The following is a 19,061-nucleotide window of genomic DNA, read 5'->3' as shown; positions in this document are numbered from 1 at the left end:
CCTGTCTGTTTTTCTCTCTGCTGTTTTAATTTTAGAATTTTTTAATACTGGTAGCCAGATTTTGTTCATTTTCATGGTTTCTTCCTTTCTGTTGAAATTGTCCACATGTTTGTGGATTTCAATGGCTTCTCTGTGTAGTCTGACATGGTGGTTGTGAGAGTGGTCCAGCATTTTTGTGTTCTCAAATAAAATGCTGTGTCCAGGTTGGTTCATCAGGTGCTCTGCTATGGCTGATTTCTCTGGTTGGAGTAGTCTGCAGTGCCTTTCATGTTCCTGGATTCTTGTTTGGGCGCTGCGTTTGGTGGTCCCTATGTAGACTTGTCCACAGCTGCATGGTATACGGTAGACTCCTGCAGAGGTGAGAGGATCCCTCTTGTCCTTTGCTGAACGTAGCATTTGTTGGATTTTCTTGGTGGGTTTGTAGATTGTTTGTATGTTGTGTTTCCTCATCAGCTTTCCTATGCGATCAGTGGTTCCCTTGATGTATGGCAGGAACACTTTTCCTCTGGGTGGATCTTCATCTTTACTCTTGTGGCTTGTTCTTGGTCTTTCAGCTCTTCTGATGTCTGAGGTGGAATATCCATTGGCCTGTAGAGCCCAGTTGAGGTGGTTCAGTTCATCTTGGAGGAGGTGGGGTTCACAGATTCTTTTTGCATGGTCTGCCAAGGCTTTAATGGTGCTTCTTTTTTGACTTGGGTGATGGTTGGAGTTTTTATGTAGAGATCTATCTGTATGTGTGGGTTTTCTGTAAACGGTGTGACCCAATTGTTGATCTGGTTTACGGATGACTAGGACATCTAGAAAAGGCAATCTTCCTTCCTTTTCTTTTTCCATGGTGAACTGGATGTTTGGGTGGATGCTGTTAAGATGTTCCAGGAACCTGTTGAGTTCTTCTTCTCCATGGCTCCAAATGGTGAAAGTGTCATCCACATATCTGAACCATATAGTGGGCTTTTTGGTTGCTGTTTCAAGTTGTTATTGTTGTTATTATTATTATTATTATTATTATTATTATTATTATTATTATATTTGTGCAAAACTATTTAGTTATAACAATAACATACCATACTGTGGATGCTTATGTCCCTATGAGGCTGAGGCAGTAGAAATTGTGGGGCACATTTTACTGTATTGCTTTTTCAAACAAGACCTTCAATGACGTTTTCATTAATCCAATTTTACAAAAAAATTACCTGGGAGACTTGAAAGTTTATATTGATTATCCTTTGGCTGACCAATCTTCTGACATTACTGCCAAGGTTGCTAACTTCTGTGGAGTAGCAATAACTTGCTTGTGCAATGATATTGACACAGTTTTAAAAGGTTTTATTACACTATGTAACAAAAATTGGAAAAAATCTGTTGCTGATTTGAAAGTGTTATTTCCTGTTTAACTGTGTTGTGCTTACTTTGAAAGTAGTTGGTAGTTGGTATACTCTATAAACAGCCTCAGCCCAATTTACCTGTCCGAACGCATCTCCTCCTATGAACAATTACGGAGATTAAGCTCCTCCGGGGAGGCCCTGCTCTCCGTTCCGCCATTGTGACAGGCAATCGTGGTGGGAATGAGAGAGAGGGCCTTCTCGGTGATTGCCCCCCGGCTATGGAACTCCCTTCCTGGTGGGATCAGGTTGGTCCCCTCTCTCCTGTCCTTTAGAAGGATGGTAAAAACTTGGCTGTGGGACCAAGCTTTCGGGACAGGATAATAAAGCAGCAATAGGAAAGATGACCAGGCCAATTAGATTTGACACTGATGACTAGGATGGTTTTAAAAGGTGTCTTTTAATATTGAGATAAATGCCTTTAAATGTTATGTATGTGTGTATGAAATTTTTGTCCCAGCATTGAATATTTGCCGTAGATATGCTGTGCTCCGCCCTGAGTCCCTTCGGGGTGAGAAGGGCGGAATATAAATGTTTTTAATAAATAATAAATATAAACTTTGTTTTGTGGCTGCCACAAACTATGTTGAATTGGTTGAGACTCGGTGAGATTTTCATTAAAAATATAGCAAAATGTGTTGCAAGATACTGCTCAAAAACAAAGTTTTTGCAATTTAATAAACCTTTTCCATGTTTTGATGATCGAACCAATTATGAAATGACATTTATAAGGAACAAAAACTGTGTTCCGGAGTGTTACTTTATTTTAGCTTTTTAAATTGTTCTTTAAACATACAAATATGCAATACTGTTTTAACTCTCATACTTAATGCTGTCTCTCATCTCTGCTTTTAAAAGCTGTATTTTAATGTCTGAATGTTTGTTTTATGTACATTTTACGGTTTGTCTTAATGCTGGTCACTGACCGAACTAAAAATATTTACTTCACTTCTTCACTTCACTTCACTTTATTTCTTAATTAGTCATTCTCCACCAAGGTGCTCCGAGCGACTTACAACTGAAAATAGCATTTCACAATATAAAAACATTCAACATAAAAACATTCAACATAAAAACATTCAACAGTGACTATTTGGCAAATTAGATCTGATTACTTAAATATTAATTCATTCCTTTCAAAATAAGCCAATTAACTTCCTCATCTTTCATACTGAAGTAGTTAAAACCCCTATCTTATTGTATTTATAAAAACTATGATTTAATAATAAGTTATTTTGGAAAGTGACATTCAGTACTCAATACTGAAGGGGAAAAAATCTGGGAAAAAGGGCTCTCAGCGACCACAAGTATTTTGTATATAAGATCTGGTTGTGATCTTGTTCACTTGACTTTACTAACAAATAGGCAAAGTTTTCAGTCTTTACTTAAAGCCAAATATTTGCTAATAAATATTACTTTCTGCCCAAGAAAAAAACCCAAGTGATCCTTAACAAAAATGTAATGATTTCACTGTAGGTATTTCTACATACAATGTTTGTAAACATGTGTGTGTGTGTGTGTGTGTGTATATATATATCTTCTGTCTTGATCAGCAGGTTGTGTAGATGGCACCTTCTGTCCTTCTGAGAACGTTCTACTCACTAAACAAGTTTTAAAAATGACTTTTCAATGTATGAAATAGTTTTTTCACAGCCTTCAATTTCTTCTACCATGACACAGCTACGAGTTTAACAAAAAATCTATAATGATGCAATCTAGAAAGGCCTACACAATAGCCAAACCCTGCAAAAAAAAAATCCAGGATAAAAAATTATTTGTTGAACAGAAATATTCTGTACCGATGCAATAATCTACGTGTTATAACTGACCTTTATTTCTGATGGGAAGGGTTGTGGCGACATTAGCTGGGGGCTTATCAGGCTCTTGGGGTGGGACAACCATGGGAAGTGCCTGAACGGGAACGCGAGGAGCCTAAAAATGGGATATTACAATTAAAATACATGAAGCAAACAAACTGATATGAACTGTATAAATATGTATGCAATTCATAAGACAAAATCATTAGCTGTAATTACAATTTTAGATGATAGAGAATTTCAGCCCTAGGGTTTTCAGCAGTGACAGAAGCATTTTAATATCGTAATGGAAACTATAAAACGGTAAGAAGACATACATTGTCCCAGTTAACAAACTAGACAAAAATTCTGTCCTAGTCAAGACTTCCCTAGAATAGTTTTTCTGCAGAACCAGGTAGCAAGACTTTCAAATATGAAGACTCTCTGGATGCGTGTCCCAGTCGAGCTAAATTCCACAGTGAAATCACTTTAAAATCATCCAAATAAACCACGATATATTTTATGAATTTAACATGTGGCTTTTTATATACTACAGCATTTTATTAACAGCGGCATGTCATGACCCTTTTTGAAGTGGACTGTGGCATGACATTCTGCAATAATTGCTGAATTGAACACTATTTGTGTCTTAATATTTGCACTAAAATGTGCGATGTAAGGCCAGAAAGTTATTTTTGTTCTTTACAATATGTTCTGTCTACTTGATCTTTATGAAACAAAATGCATTTAAATTCAATTTTAACAGTTTTGGATTTAAGATGTGGTCTACAACACCGCTTACTACAAAGTCAGTTTCCAGATTAAAGTCAGTTATTTTACAAAAAAAAAACCAGTAATGAAATGGAATATATAACACAATCCAAAATGCTTTCTATTTAAATCTTACCCGATTTAAATCATGAGAGGGAGGAGTCAGCTGGGTAGACTCAGGTGGAGGAGCAGAAAGTAAGTTGTTTGGGTAGTCCAACAGGTAACAAACCACACTTGTATGACCACCTTTAGCAGCTTCTATTAGCATGGTGGAGCCATCCTATTGGGAAACAGGTATCATTAAGAATATTTATTCATTTATATTGTGCCCTCTAAAGATTTCAAGGTTCAGTTCTTGTGGGTTTTTTCAGGCTATATGGCCATGTTCTAGAGGCCTTTCTCCTGACGTTTCGCCTGCATCTATGGCAAGCATCCTCACCTCTGAGGATGCTTGCCATAGATGCAGGCGAAACGTCAGGAGAAATGCCTCTAGAACATGGCCATATAGCCCGAAAAAACCCACAAGAACTGAGTGATTCCAGCCATGAAAGCCTTCGACGATTTCAAGGTTGTATACAATAAAGGCAATGTAACTAATTTAAAACAATAAAAATAATAATATTTAAAGTAACACTAAGAGATTTACTATCATTTTCTATTTTGGAATATTCCATCAAAACACAAACACACAAAATTAGTATGTTCTTTGATACCCAGTGTTTTATAAAATATTTTAAAAGATTACTAATTTTAAAAAGTTATTATCCAGTATTAAAATGACTTTTAATGCTTCATTACTCCACTGATGTTTGTTCCTCCCCTCACCACTTCATATGACTTGCAGCCTGTTACAAGTTCCCTTGGCTGCAGGCAACTAACAGAATGGTAGCAGGCACATTAAATCTAAAACTATATTATTGGATGAGATTAGATTTATATGAGCAAGGTCCTTTACACAACAGTAGCATACAAAATTTATGTCTGAAAAAGTACTATCATATACAGGGTGAGGCAGAATAACTTCCTTTTTTAAAATGTGCGCCATTCAGACAGTTGAAGATGTAGCGGAGCACTAGTTGTCTCGTTCGAGAGGCGGGAGGATAAAGTTTTGTCCTGACACAGTTCAGTCGCCATCATGCGTTGGAACAGTGAGGAGCATCCTTTTGCCGCTGAGGCCTACTTTTTGAGCGGATTTGGAGTGGCCGGCCCGGTCTCCAGATTTGGCCCCTTGTGATTTTTTTCTATGGGGTTTTTTGAAATCCCGTGTTTATGTGAACCGTCCAAGGACCCTACAAGATTTGAAGACCAACATCCAGGAAAAAATTGCCAACATAACTCCTGCTATGCTGGCAAGAGTCATGAGAAACGCCAGAAATCGGTTTACTCAGTGTATGGAGAATGGGGGACATCACCTACCTAATTTGATCTTCAAAACAACGTAAAACAAAACTTTAGGTATGCGCCTACATTATAAAAAAATTCTGATTCATACAATGGGTTTTACTAAGTTTTGAAAAAAGGAAGTTATGCTGCCTCACCCTGAATATGAGGCATGGGCAAACTTCGGCCTTGCAGATGTTTTGGACTTCGACAATTTCTAACCATTGGTAAGCTACTCTCCTGGTACTTCTTTGAGGGAAAGCTACCATCTCCATTTTCTCATCCAGGCATTCAAAAAGTCCAGTGGAAAGAACAGGGTATTGGTGCTTACATTGACCCATGGAGAAACTGAGCTAAACTTCTTGAATGTACACAGTAAATAATATAATGCTTTGTGCTCTGTTTCTCAATGCCCAACAATAGCTACTCAATACAGAATAAGATTAGAGAAAACACTACTACATACTTTCAGTCTGTGAGTAGGATCAGCGCCATGTGCCAACAACAATTCCACTACTGCCAAGTGCCCTCCAGCACAAGCAAGCGATAGAACTGTATGATCATTATTAGCTGTTGTCCTGTTCACATTTGCTCCTGTTAAAGAATAAAAAAGATGAGAATTAATTCTTATTCTTAATTGAACTATTGCCACTGGCCTTCTCCTATTAATGAGAGAACTACCGGGATTGTGGTGCAGCTGGCTGAGTGTCAGCTGCATTAAGGCCCGTCGCAAACTAGGTTCCTGCTGGAGAAAACCTTGCTAGCAAGTCCCTGACGTCATGAGCCTGCGCCTCTCTCCCCGCCCCTTTCTCCGCCCCTTTCTCTTTGCGAGCGTGGTTTTTCCTTTGCTAGGGCAGCATTGCCCGCATTTTCTCTCAGTTGAATTCTGCCAACTGAGAGAAAATGCGGGCAATGCTGCCTGAGCAAAGGAAAAACCACGCTCGCATGGAGAAAGGGGCAGAGAAAGGGGCGGGGAGAGAGGCGGAGTCTCGTGACGTCAGGGACATGCTAGCAAGGTTTTCTCTCGCAGGAACAGAGTTTGCGACGGGTCTTAGATCACTCTGACCAAAAGGTCATGAGTTCGAAGCCAGCCCAGGTTGGAGTGGGTTTCCAACCAATTGTGTAGCCTGTTGTCAACCTTTGCAACCCGAAAAACAGTTGCATCTGTCAAGTAGGAAAATTAGGTACCACCTTAAAGTGTGGGGAGGCTAAATTAACTAATTTATGAGGCCATAAAGAAGACTCCAGCAAAGCATTCCAGCGGGGAAGCATGTGGGGAATGCGGAAGTGCTTCATCAACGTTGCAGATGGACGATGAAAGCGACAGCTCCCCTGGCAGCCAGAAAAAGTTAAATAGCCTCTGTGTATGTCTGTATATTTTTGTATGTCAAAAATTGGCATTGAATGCCATATATGTGTACACTGTAATCCGCCCTGAGTCCCCTGCAGGGTGAGAAGGGCGGAATATAAAAGCTGTAAATAATAAATAATAATAATACAAGCCTCTGTCTGTCTCTGAGATGAGACAATCCCTTCTACTACAGAGGTAATGACTGACAGTGGAGAGAGGCCTTCAACTATCCTACTACCTGAATAATGATCAGGGAAAGGAGAACTAAGAAAATTCACAAAGACTGTGAGAAAAATGCACAGATCACAATATGATAACTCTGCTCTTTTGCACAAGGCAGGTCAGAAACCACAGGTGGGGAATTCCTCCAAAAGAAAGAATGGCTCAAATCTGCATAGGTTTTCTCTTTCTCTAGAACTGACCACAGAAATCATGTCTATTACAAAAGGAAACTATTTCCTTTATTCTTAAGTACATCTCAGGTATTCATAGGTCGTGAAGTTGTTCTTTTATCTCCCCTCTACTTGAACATATAACCCTGAGCCCAATTAAGGATACAGTGATAAACACAGTACTAAAAACCTGTGCTGGATGGGGTTACACTCCCCTTGAAGGCCCAGGTTCGCAGCTTGGGGGTCCTCCTGGACTCATCACTGAGCCTGGAATCCCAGGTTGCAGCGGTGGCCAGGGGAGCGTTTGCACAATTAAAACTTGTGCGCCAGCTGCGCCCGTACCTTGGGAAGTCAGACTTGGCCACGGTGGTCCACGCTCTCGTTACTGCAACACACTCTATGTGGGGTTGCCTTTGAAGACTGCTCCGAAGCTTCAAATAGTCCAACGAGAGGCAGCCAGGTTAATAACTGGGGTGGCATACAGGGAGCATACAACTCCCATATTACGCCAGCTCCACTGGCTGCCAGTTTGCTACCGGGCACAATTCAAAGTGCTGGCTTTGGCTTATAAAGCCCTAAACAGCCTCGGCCCAAATGACCTGTCCGAACGCATCTCTCCCTATGAACCATCGCGGAGATTAAGATCCTCCGGGGATGCCCTGCTTTCCGTCTCGCCATTGTCACAGGCATGATTGGTGGGGATGAGAGACAGGGCCTTCTCGGTGATTGCTCCTGGCGAGATCAGGTCAACCCCTTGTGGGACCAAGCTTTCGGGACAGGGCAAAAAAGCACCAATAGGAAAGATTACCAGGCTAATTAGACTTGACGTGAATGACTAGGACAGTTTTAAATGGTGTATTTTAGTATTTTGATAAATGTTTTTAATGTTTATGTATATATATAAGAATTTGTGTCCTGGCATTGAATGTTTGCCGTATATATGCTGTGCTTCGCCCTGAGTCCCCTTCGAGGTGAGAAGGGCGGAATATAAATGTTTTAAATAAAACAAACAAACAAATAACAGTTCAAGTCCAGCAAAATTAGCTGAATCAAGCAAGCAAAATAAGGCATATTTCATAAACAAATAAATAAATAAATAAATAAATAAATACCCACAGTATTCTACTCATTTAGCTGTATTCAAGGCCTTAACATTCTGAATAGAATCCAAAATCATACATTCAGGATGATTGCAACAATCATATACATAGCTAAAATGGTTGACTTGTTTTTTTTTTAAGCAGTAAACCTCAATTCTCTACCAGCCACACATAAATTCCCTTCAGTTTTGAGAATGGATTGGTGAATACTGGGCATGGAGAAGGGAAAGCTAATTGTTTCCTATGGCTAGTTCATGGCTATTTCTGATTTAAACCTCATGGTTTAAATACTTGTGAACCTCATGGGTTCACAAGCACTAGCTGATCTGCCCTCTGGACTTTGGTTGTTGAAAGAGTGTATGTTTCCTTCTATAACAATGGTTTTCAATTTAATATATTTTCACATCTGGATTCCTGATGTACTATGAAGAGCATACATAGAATCACCCATACTCCATGAATGTACCTACGTGTAAGCATCAAGATTGACGATAAGAGTTCAAATGCAATCTATTTCATAGTCATTCTATGTGTTGTTCTACATTGGTTTACATACTCCATAAAGAAGAGTATCAGTGTGACAGCAAGAACTGCTTCATCGTAAGCCTAAACTAAACACGGCAGCATTTGCAAATGATCTGAGAAAAAGTATTTTCTGTGCTATATAAATTGAACCCATTTCTGGAAACCTTGTGTTTCTCTGTATTATAATATGCTAACTAACATGCAATTTGACATGTCAGTCCCTTCTTAATTTTAAGAGATGTCAATCCTGTATAGCCCCCAAACTGCTTCATTTTCCGACAAAAGGGTGCTTCAATAAATGTGTTTGATTCAATTCAGAAACAAACATATGAAGATCAATCAAAACATATTTTGATACAAACAAACCTTAAACAAACATAAAAACTGTAAGAAAAGTAAACATTCTTTACAAAAACCTACCTTTACTAATTAAGAACTGAACAGTGCAGACATGACCTGCTCTAGCAGCTTTCATAAGAGGCGTTCTTCCTCCTTCAGATTCATGTTCCTAGAAAAGATATGAGAGGTGGAGGGAAGGAAGAGACCAAAAACATCTTTAAATAAGGAAGCCTTAATTATTATTAAAGTAGTTTTTATCCAAGCAATATTGTAAAGGTTTGATGCATGCACACATCATGCCCTCCCTTCAATAATGTCATCGCAGCATAAATGGCTCTTCCCCTCCCCACTTTATATTCAGAAATCTGTGAGGTAGGTCAGGCTGGAAGTGGGTGACTGGTCCAAGCAATCCTAGAGAATTTCATCACTCGGAGTTGACCTAAGGTATATTTCTTTGTTGTAGAATAAATGCAATTTGACACCACTTTTAACTGCCATAGCTCACTGCAATGGAATCGTGGGAGTTGTACTTTTAAAGGTTTTTAGCTTTCTCTTCCAAAGAGTACAAATCCTAGAATTCCACAGGATTGAGACATGGCACTTACAGTGGTGTCAAACTGCATCAATTCCACAGTGTAGATGCAAACTGAAATGTGGATCTCCCAAGTCTTCAGGCCAAGACTCCAAACAGTGTTTTTCAAATTATTATTATCATTATCATTATTATTATCATCATCATCAGAAACGCAACAAGATGAGTCCACAGCAGGCACTCTGCTGGCTGTTGTATTGGATCTCACGTCGGACACTTCCCAAGTGTCTAGGACTATGTGATGTATCGGCGAATAATACGTGCAGATCCCAGTAAGGTGGCCTTCTGCAGCTGGCAGATAGTAATTTTGTCAGCGCCGATTGTGTTTAAGTGCATGCCAAGGTCTTTAGGCACTGCACCCAGTGTGCTGATCACCACTGGGACCACCTTGACTGGCTTGTGCCACAGTCTTTGCAGTTAGATCTTTAAATCCACATATCGTGTCAGCTTTTCCAGTTGTTTCTCTTCAATCCTGATGTCACCTGGGATTGCAATATCGACAATCCATGCTTTGTTTTTTAACACGATTGTGAGGTCAGGAGTATTGTGCTCCAAAACTCTGTCTGTCTGAATTCAGAAGTCCCAGAGGAGTTTGATGTGCTCATTTTCTGTAACTTTTTCCAGCTTGTGATCCCACCAGTTCTTTGTCACAGGCAGATGGTATTTGTGGCACAAGTTCCAATGAATCATCTGAGCAACAGTGTTATGCCTCTGCTTGTAGTCTGTGCGATCTTCTTGCATCAGCTGAGGATGTGATCTATTGTTTCATCTGCTTCCTTGCAGAGTCTACACTTGGGATCTGTCGTTGACTTTTCAATTCTGGCTTTGATGGCATTTGTTCTAATGGCTTAATATTATTATTGTTGTTGTTGTTGTTGTTGTTGTTGAATTCAATTGACTGTGCATTGTGATCTTGCGTTAATGATTCCCAGACAATCACAAGTGAACAATTCTATGCATTCAAAAAGAAATCCACCAACTGTACAACAGAATAATCAAAAATATATAGCCCAAACGAGGAAATTTAACATGGATGAGAAACTGGGTGGAGGACGGGAGGACTTCCCAAGGCAATTTAACTAACAGGAAATCATCTCTTAACTAACATTCTGAGGATGTAGGATGGCAGTTAAATGAAGTGTTGCAACAATAAATGACTACCCACTAGAAAAATGCAAAGATCAGGGGTCCTCAAACTAAGGTCCGGGGGCCGGATGCGGCCCTCCAAGGTCATTTACCCAGCCCTCAATCAGGGTCAACTTAAGTCTGAAATGACTTGAAAACACACAATAACAACAATCCTATCTCATCAGCCAAAAGCAGGCCCACACTTCCCATTGAAATAATAAATTCATATTTGTTTAAATTGTTCTTCATTTTAATTATTGTATTGTTTTGAAGTGCTTTTTGCAATACAAATAAGATGTGTGCAGTGTGCATAGGAATTCATTCATATTTTTTTTCAAATTATAATCTGGCCCTCCAACAGTTTGCAGGCCTGTGACCTAGCCCTCTGTTTAAAACGTTTGAGGACCCCTGGCATAGATGATTATTATTATAGTGAAGATTTTCTTTATTTATATCCTGGGACTCAAGGTGGATAACAATCCCACATTTAGTCAAGTTTAAAAAGTACAATACAAAAGTTAAAACTGTGTGGTAAAATCAGATTGAAATACAATAAATATGCTTGAAATAGCATTTAAAACTCATTTCTCCCCCTCTTCAAATCCCATCCACAGCCTCTCCAAAGCATGCCCCTTATCCTTCCTCAAATACCTGCTGGCAGAAGGTCTTGAGCTTGACCTTCTAGATTACGACAGAAACAAAATTTTAGATACAGTGCCAGACTTGGGAGTTTCTTAGTTATTGCTGGCCAAAATACTTGGAATAATTCAGCTGTACAATGGCTAAGCCAAGAAGAGGAGGGATAAATGAACATTTAAAGCCAGCAGAATCTTGTGGACGCTTGTAAATTGAACAGTCAGTCATAATACTGCTCAGAAGGGAGGAAAACTTGTTCCTTGATGGTGCTCTGCACCTGATATATGACAAGAACACTTTTCAACACAGAACAGGTGAGCCAAAGCTTATGTAGAGAATATATTCTAATCTGCACAGCAATTCAGGAGCTGAAGATCAAATCTGTTAATATCTGTTAAAATCTGTTAAAATCACAAAGATATCTATTTATTTAAGCTTCTGCTGAGGAAGCCCAGTCGTGTGGCTGCAAGGAACACTCAAATACGGTTACAACAGCTCCATTGGCTGCCAGGCTGTTCCCAGGCAAATTTCAAAAATGCTGGTCATGACCTATATGGCTCAGGTTCAGGCTTTTAGGCAGATTATATCTCCCAGTATGAAAGGGCCTAAAATCCTCAGGAGAGGCCCTGCTCTTTGTCCCACCATCATAGCAAATATAAGGGGTGGGATGTAAGGAAGGGCCTTCTTGGTGGCTGCCCCTAGGCTTGGGAACCCTCTGCCTATAGAGGCTGGAATGGTACATCAGAAATAACTCTTCCTGAAATACCTTCTTCAAAAACCTTTTTATTCAGGCAGGCTTTTGAAGAAGTAAGTTGTTAAGAGCAAGCCAGGGGATTGTTTGTGGCATTTTAATTATTTTAACTGTTTTACGTATTTTAATGTTTTTAATAAAGTATTTTAAGTGATTTTAATTGTGTTGCTGTGAGTTTTCTGAGCTGTATGGCCATGTTCCAAAAGCATTCTCTTCTGATATTTGGCCCACACCTATGGCAGGCATTCTCAGAGGATGTGATGTCTGTTGGAAACTAGGCAAGGGAGGTTTATATATCTGAATTTTTTTTCTGTTGTGTCAGGAGCGACTTGCGAAACTGCAAGTCGCTTCTGGTATGAGAGAATTGGCCATCTGCAAGGACATTGCCCAGGGGATGATTTGATGTTTTTATCATCATCCTTGTGGGAAGCTTCTCTCATGTCCCCGCATGAAGAGCTGGAGCTGATAGAGGGAGCTCATCTGGCTCTCCCCGGATTCGAATGTCCAGGGTGGGAAAAAGAACTCTTGTCTGTTGGAGGCAGATGTGAATGTTGCAACTGGCCAGCTTGATTAGCATTTAATACCCTTGCAGCTTTAAAGCCTGGCAGGTTCTTGACTGGAGGGATCCTTTGTTGGAAGGTATTAGCTGGCCCTGATTGTTTCCTGTCTGGAATTCCCCTGTTTTCTGAGTGTTGTACTTTATTTGCTGTCCTGATTTTAGATTGTAACTAATTTGTATGTTTAATCCTATTTTAATATTTATATGTCGTTGATTTTAAATTACGAACATTTTTAATGTTGTAAGCTGCTATGTGTCTCAATTGAAGAGATAAAGGTGGGATGTTATTATCATTATCATTATATCATTTTCTTTATCTCAGATCATGACAATGATGTGGAAAGGTCTGGATCTTTTCTCAGTGGAGAAATTCACCCTCAAACCCCTTTTATTTAGGACAGCTTGCCTAACTGGTTTTCTTCCAGTCAGCTAAAAGCTTCCCAAACCTTTCCTTTTTTGTTTTTTAAATTTATGCTAATGCTCTGTTCTAAAACTCTATTTTCTGCTATTAGCTACAATTACTGGTCCACGTTGTTTAGTGAATTTAATTTGATTTTACAATTAGGATATTTTGTAAGTTGTGAATACATAACCCATATTGAAATACATCAAGGTAAAATGGTTACTTCTTAAATGGATGGCAAACAGATACGGGAAAGTGAGCTAGCTTACCAGATCAGCATCTGCTTGAAGCAACACATCTGCTACATCTGTATGGCCATTCTCACAGGCATATGTCAGTGCTGTGTCTCCTGTAGCTGTTGTTGCATGCACATTTGCTCCTGAAACAGAATGAAATATAGTAAGTTTAGAAAATATGCAAGACTCCAATGCTGTTTTGCAAGATTGAACTGCATTTCAAAATATTTTAAGTATTAAAATACTGAATTACAGTTTGTTGTTACTACTTCACACATATTTACAATGATGCAAATTCCATGATACTATATATAAGGGCACGTCTAATAGATTAATTATTTCAGTAAGCCAGTATAGAATATAACCTCATGACATTGAAACTTCAGTAGTTTTATGGGGTGTGTAACCACAAACAACACATGCATACAGAGGGCAATTCCGTACCTGCAGCTAATAAATATTTCACTAGCTCCAGATGACCCTCCTGAGCAGCTTCCATTAAGGGTGTAGAACAACCAAGTTCTATATCAGCTCCTGCTTTAATGAGGAAATCAGCAACCTCCAAAAAGCCCCCACAGCATGCTAAAGTTAAGGCAGTTTCTTGCGTCTCTTCTGTCTGCGCATTGATGTTGGCTCCTTCAAGAAAGAAATATATCAAGACGAATTAAATTTTGATATAGCATTATGAGATATTTCAACATTACTTGTATACAATTTCTCAAACCAATAGAGCCAGCCCAGTTATTTACTAGTTCTATTTACAAGGTAGCACTATACAAGCCTAACAGCCCAAGAGTCTGTCAAACATACCTCTTAAAAGAAGAAAAAGTTAGTACCCTTCTGATTGACAAGAGATTTTCTAATCAGTGTATTTTTCTTTACAAGAAGAATAGTTGTGTTAATCTGTTGAAGCATAAAAATAAAAAACTGGGGACTACTGTGGTATCACAGAAATTGACTGGACAGATACATTTCAGCAGAATAAAAGATTGTGCTGAAATGTATCTGTTGGTCTCAAAGGTGCACCTAAATCCATTCTTCCTCTTCCTCTTTTAATTTTTGTGATAATTAATTAAAATTTTGAATATTAAGAATGTAATCATATTCAGCACATAATCCATAACAGTGCTTTTTACATGTGGAACAGTGGGGGTTTTTTTAATACACCAACTACCATATACTATAAATAACATAATATGTATAAGCAAAAAAATCTACCATGAAAATATTATTATTATTATTATTATTATTATTATTATTATTATTATTATTAAAGGAATTTACATCTCGCCTTTCCCCACTTAAGGAAAGGTGGCTTACTGTAGGTAAAAACATGCATAATAAAAGTTAGCTCCAAAATTTTGGAAAGATATACACGAGGAAACCCAATGAATTTTTAATAAAAAATTCCCAAGGAAACTGGAATATTACCTATTGGGAATTACAGATAAAGACATAAATCTGAACTCAAATGAGGTTATTTTGTTTACTTATGTAATGATGGCCACCAGGATTGTATATGCAAAATTATGGAAGCAAAATGCAATACCAGAGAAGATTAATTGGTTAAAAAAGATAATTGAAATTAAAAACATGGATATATTAACTTTTTTATTAAGAAAGAATACAGGAAACCCGGCTAAGCAAACAAGTTGGACATCAATTGAAGTTTATATAGAAAAGAAATATAAGGAGTTGTAAGTCATAAAGGGGGAGCATATATACAAAATCGACAATGTGAGCAGAATTAGAAGGAAGCCCCTTTTTATCTCTTTTTAAACTTTTTTTCCCTTTTTCTTTTCTCTCATTTTTTCCTTTTCTCCATTTTTTTCTGAGAGGTGGCAATTTTTGGTTTTTTGGATTTTCACATTTTATTGTACTCTTTTTATCTTATTTTCCTACTTTTCTATCTTCTTCCAATATATTCCTCCATTTTCCATGTAATTATATAAACGGTTAATAAAAATGTATGTATATATATATATATAAAAAGTTAAAACATTTAAAACCACATATTACTAGTTGCTGCCACACGTCCTAAAACATCCATTAAACTATAATAAAACATTAAAACCACCTCTAAATACACCATACAGGCCAGGGTCTTCCTTTTTTTGTATTTTTTATTGTATAATACATAGAAACATACCATCTCTGAAATTAACATTCAAAATACCAGTATTTTCCCCAATCCCACCCCCACCCCCCACCCCCACCTCCAACAGAGAGGGCACTGCTCCAATTTCCCCTTGGAGGGCATTCCAAAGGAGGGGTGCCACTTCCAAAAATGACGCCGCTATGGAGATTTTAACCTGAGTGAATTACGGAACTTAGTCAACACCAGCCTTTCTCCACTAGATCTAAGAGTTCTCGCTGGAGTGTATCGTGGGAACCGCTGTGACAAGGAGTCTGGGCTGATGCTGTGAAGGGCAAATACCTTCAACACTGTTAGTAGCATAGATGATGAAAGCATGAATACTTTTGTAGTTACCTTGACCTAGAAGTAATGCTACCATCTCCTCATGACCTTCCCGGGCTGCCTCCATCAGTGGAGTATAGCCTTCATCATTTACTTCTTCCAGATTAGCCCCTCGCTCAATCAATAAGGCGGCCAGCTCCACATGCCCACCACAGGCCGCCAAAGTTAATGGAGATTCAAAAGAGTCAGCAGGCATGTTCACTTGAGCACCACTATCAAGAAGTAACCTGGCAACTTCCACATGGCCATCCTAAAAAGCAAAGATAATACATTAAAAACTACACCGATGCAGGATAAAGCCCCTTCACACTTTTATTTAGTATCACGAAGGGAAGTGCTATACAAAACATGTCACAGCACTCTAGGCAGAAAGTATTTATTTATTTATTTACGACATTTATATGCCGCCCTTCTCACCCTGAAGGGGACTCAGAGTGGCTTACAAGGTATATATTACATACAATATACAATATCAGCATTAAACATTGCTATATTGCACCATACCACTATATCATAATATTATTAGTAATATTACATGTAATATAAATATATACTTATAATATCATATTATTATTATATTGCATTACATTATAATATTATAAATATTATATGTATATACAATATTATATTATATTACATTACATTACATTATATTATATTACTAGCTGTACCCGCCACGCATTGCTGTGGCCAACCTTCCCTCTTTCTCTCCTTCTTTCCCTCCTTCCTTCACTCCCTCTTTCCTTCCTGTCTTTTCTTTTCTTCTTCCTTCTCTCTTTCCTTTCTTCCCCCTTTTCTTTCTCTTCTGCTGTCTCTCTTTTCTTCCTTCTCTTTACTTCTTTCCTTCCCCCCCTCTTTCTCTACATCTTCCCCCTTCCTTCACTCCCTCCTTCCTTCCTTCTTTCCCTTTTTTCTCCCCTTCTCTCCTTCCTTCCTTCTCGAACTTTCCTTCCTTCCCCCTTTTTCTTTCTCTCCTTTCTTCCTTCTCTATCTCTTTCCTTCCTTCCTTCTCCCTTTCCTTCTTTCTTTCCCTCCCTCTTGCTTTCTTTTCTTTCTTTTTTTCTCCCCTTCCCTCCCTTTTTCTTCCCTTTTTTCTGTATTGTCATTTAGCTTTTCGTCATTTAGCTTTTTGGGGCTTTTTAAGTCCCTTCTGCTGTGTTTTTCAGTGTTTTTTTTTTTTTTGAGTGAAGGACATACATTGGTCTGATAGGTGTCTTGTGTCCAAATTTGGTGTCAATTCCCCCAGTGCTTTCTGAGTTCTGTTAATCCCACAAACGAACATTACACTTTTATTTATATAGATTAGAATAGCACAGGAGGCAAGGTGGAACTGTCCCCTGCCCCCCTCTCTCTTCACTCCGGCTCAGGGCGACAGTTGGTGCTGGGGAGAAGGGTTTTTTGCCAATTTAAATTAAGTAGTAGTTTTTTGCCAATTTAAATTGCCCAAACTTGCAGAAAGCTATCAAAAATGTGAAAAACCCACTTTTAAATCATCACTTATAGTTCAGCAAGGAAACAGAACTCACAATGCATATATCCCCCCGCCTTATACTGTATGTACTCAAATGCTCACTTTTTTTTGGCTGAATTACCTCGCCAAAATGAGGGTGCACATTAGATTCACACAGTACAATAATCATAGTGCTTAGTCAAACCAAAAGAGTAGACTGCTTCAAAGACACCTGGAGCTCCTATTTGAAGGGTGTCACCTCAAATGTAATGGCCACAGCTCAATGTTATGCAACACTGGGCTTTGTAGTTTGGTGAGACACTCGCATTCTTTGGCAGAGAAAGCTCAAGACCATGTAAAACTACATGATTTCATAACAGTGAGTCAGGACAGTTAAAGTGGAATCATTTAATAGCATAGATGCACACCAAGGTTTCCCTTTTTATTACTAGAAGCTTTGGTATTCCAACACTTTTGTTTTTTAAGAAGGAATTATAAACACGCAGAAACTGTAATGTACATCTTTTTTGGCCAAATTGCCAAGAGTGTACTTTTGCCACTGAGCATTCAGGGTTTTGAAAACTGAGGTGTGTAGTAGATTCAATGGCGCATTAGACTCGAGTAAATATATGATCTGTTTGGTTATGTACGCTCAGAAAAGTTTTCTACTCAGTGGGCAAAACTGATAATTGTGTTTTGAAGGTATTTTACAATATTAGTTCCATATCACAGTTTCATTTCCTTTTTACAGGTCTTTATCATTTAAAAGTTATTCATTCATAACATGAATCTGTTGTGAAACAGAGAGTCACACTAATTCTTGAACCCCAAACAATTGATGCCTCTTACCATGCATGCCTCCATTAATGCAGTATGCATTTCATCTGTTTTATGCTCCTGGTCCGCACCTGCTTCCAACAAAAATCTCACCATTTCTAAATGCCCTAAAATAACAATAAAAACAATAACAATAGACTATATTAGAAACTAGGTTCATAATCTCTTCAATGTATTAATGTGCATAAGATTACCAAAACCAGGGGTCTTAAAACTTTTTAAACAGAGGGCCGGGTCACAGTCCCTCAAACTGTTGGAGGGCCGGATTATAATTTGAAAAAAAAAAAAAAACATGAATGAATTCCTATGCATACTGCACATATCTTATTTGTAGTGCAAAAAACACTTTAAAAGAATACAATAATTAAAATGAAGAACAATTTTATCAAATATAAACTTATTAGTATTTCAGTGGGAAGTGTGGACCTGCTTTTGTCTTTTTTTTTTTTTTTTTGTCGTGTCAGGAGTGACTCCTGGTTTGAGAGAATTGGCCGTCTGCAAGGACGTTGCCCAGGGGATGCCTGGATGATTTGATGCTTTTATCATCCTTGTGGGAGGCTTCTCTCATGTCCCCGCATGAGGAGCTGGAGCTGATAGAGGGAGCTCATCCGCCTCTCCCCGGATTCGAACCTGCGACCCGTCGGTCTTCAGTCCTGCCAGAACAGGGGTTTAACCCACTGTGCCACTGGCTGATAAGATAGAATTGCTGTTGTTGTTGTGTGCTTTCAAGCCATTTCAGACTTAGGTTGACCCTGAGTGAGGGCTGGGTAAATGACCTTGTAGGGCCGCATCCAGCTCCGGGGTCTTAGTTTGAGGACCCCTGACCTAAACAGTAGGAAAATCCTCCTGATGATAATAACTGTTTCCTGAAATTTTTAAACAGAATCTGAACCGCTCATCAGGAATGCTTTGGTAGAAGGTTGGACTAGATGGGCTTTGCAGTCTCTTCCAACT

The 19,061-nt window shown here is 38.7% G+C and overlaps 1 protein-coding gene across 3 annotated transcripts in view; it reads right to left on the bottom strand.

Moving 5' to 3' along the window:
* Nucleotides 1-19,061, bottom strand: part of ANKRD17 (ankyrin repeat domain 17) — a 143,185-nt gene that overhangs the window by 44,056 nt on the left and 80,068 nt on the right. For all 3 annotated transcript variants that reach the window (XM_060781341.2, XM_060781342.2, XM_060781343.2), the window contains exons 7-14: nucleotides 18,120-18,214; nucleotides 15,833-16,070; nucleotides 13,786-13,977; nucleotides 13,375-13,484; nucleotides 9,118-9,205; nucleotides 5,796-5,923; nucleotides 4,086-4,229; nucleotides 3,212-3,314 (exon numbers count right to left, since the gene is read on the bottom strand). In XM_060781341.2, the coding sequence (XP_060637324.2) occupies nucleotides 3,212-3,314; nucleotides 4,086-4,229; nucleotides 5,796-5,923; nucleotides 9,118-9,205; nucleotides 13,375-13,484; nucleotides 13,786-13,977; nucleotides 15,833-16,070; nucleotides 18,120-18,214 (1,098 nt within the window). The remainder of the gene's footprint in view (nucleotides 1-3,211; nucleotides 3,315-4,085; nucleotides 4,230-5,795; nucleotides 5,924-9,117; nucleotides 9,206-13,374; nucleotides 13,485-13,785; nucleotides 13,978-15,832; nucleotides 16,071-18,119; nucleotides 18,215-19,061) is intronic.

Source organism: Anolis sagrei, chromosome 6 (assembly GCF_037176765.1).
Source record: "Anolis sagrei isolate rAnoSag1 chromosome 6, rAnoSag1.mat, whole genome shotgun sequence".
NCBI lineage: Eukaryota > Metazoa > Chordata > Lepidosauria > Squamata > Dactyloidae > Anolis > Anolis sagrei.
This window is presented reverse-complemented; position numbering and strand designations above follow the sequence as displayed.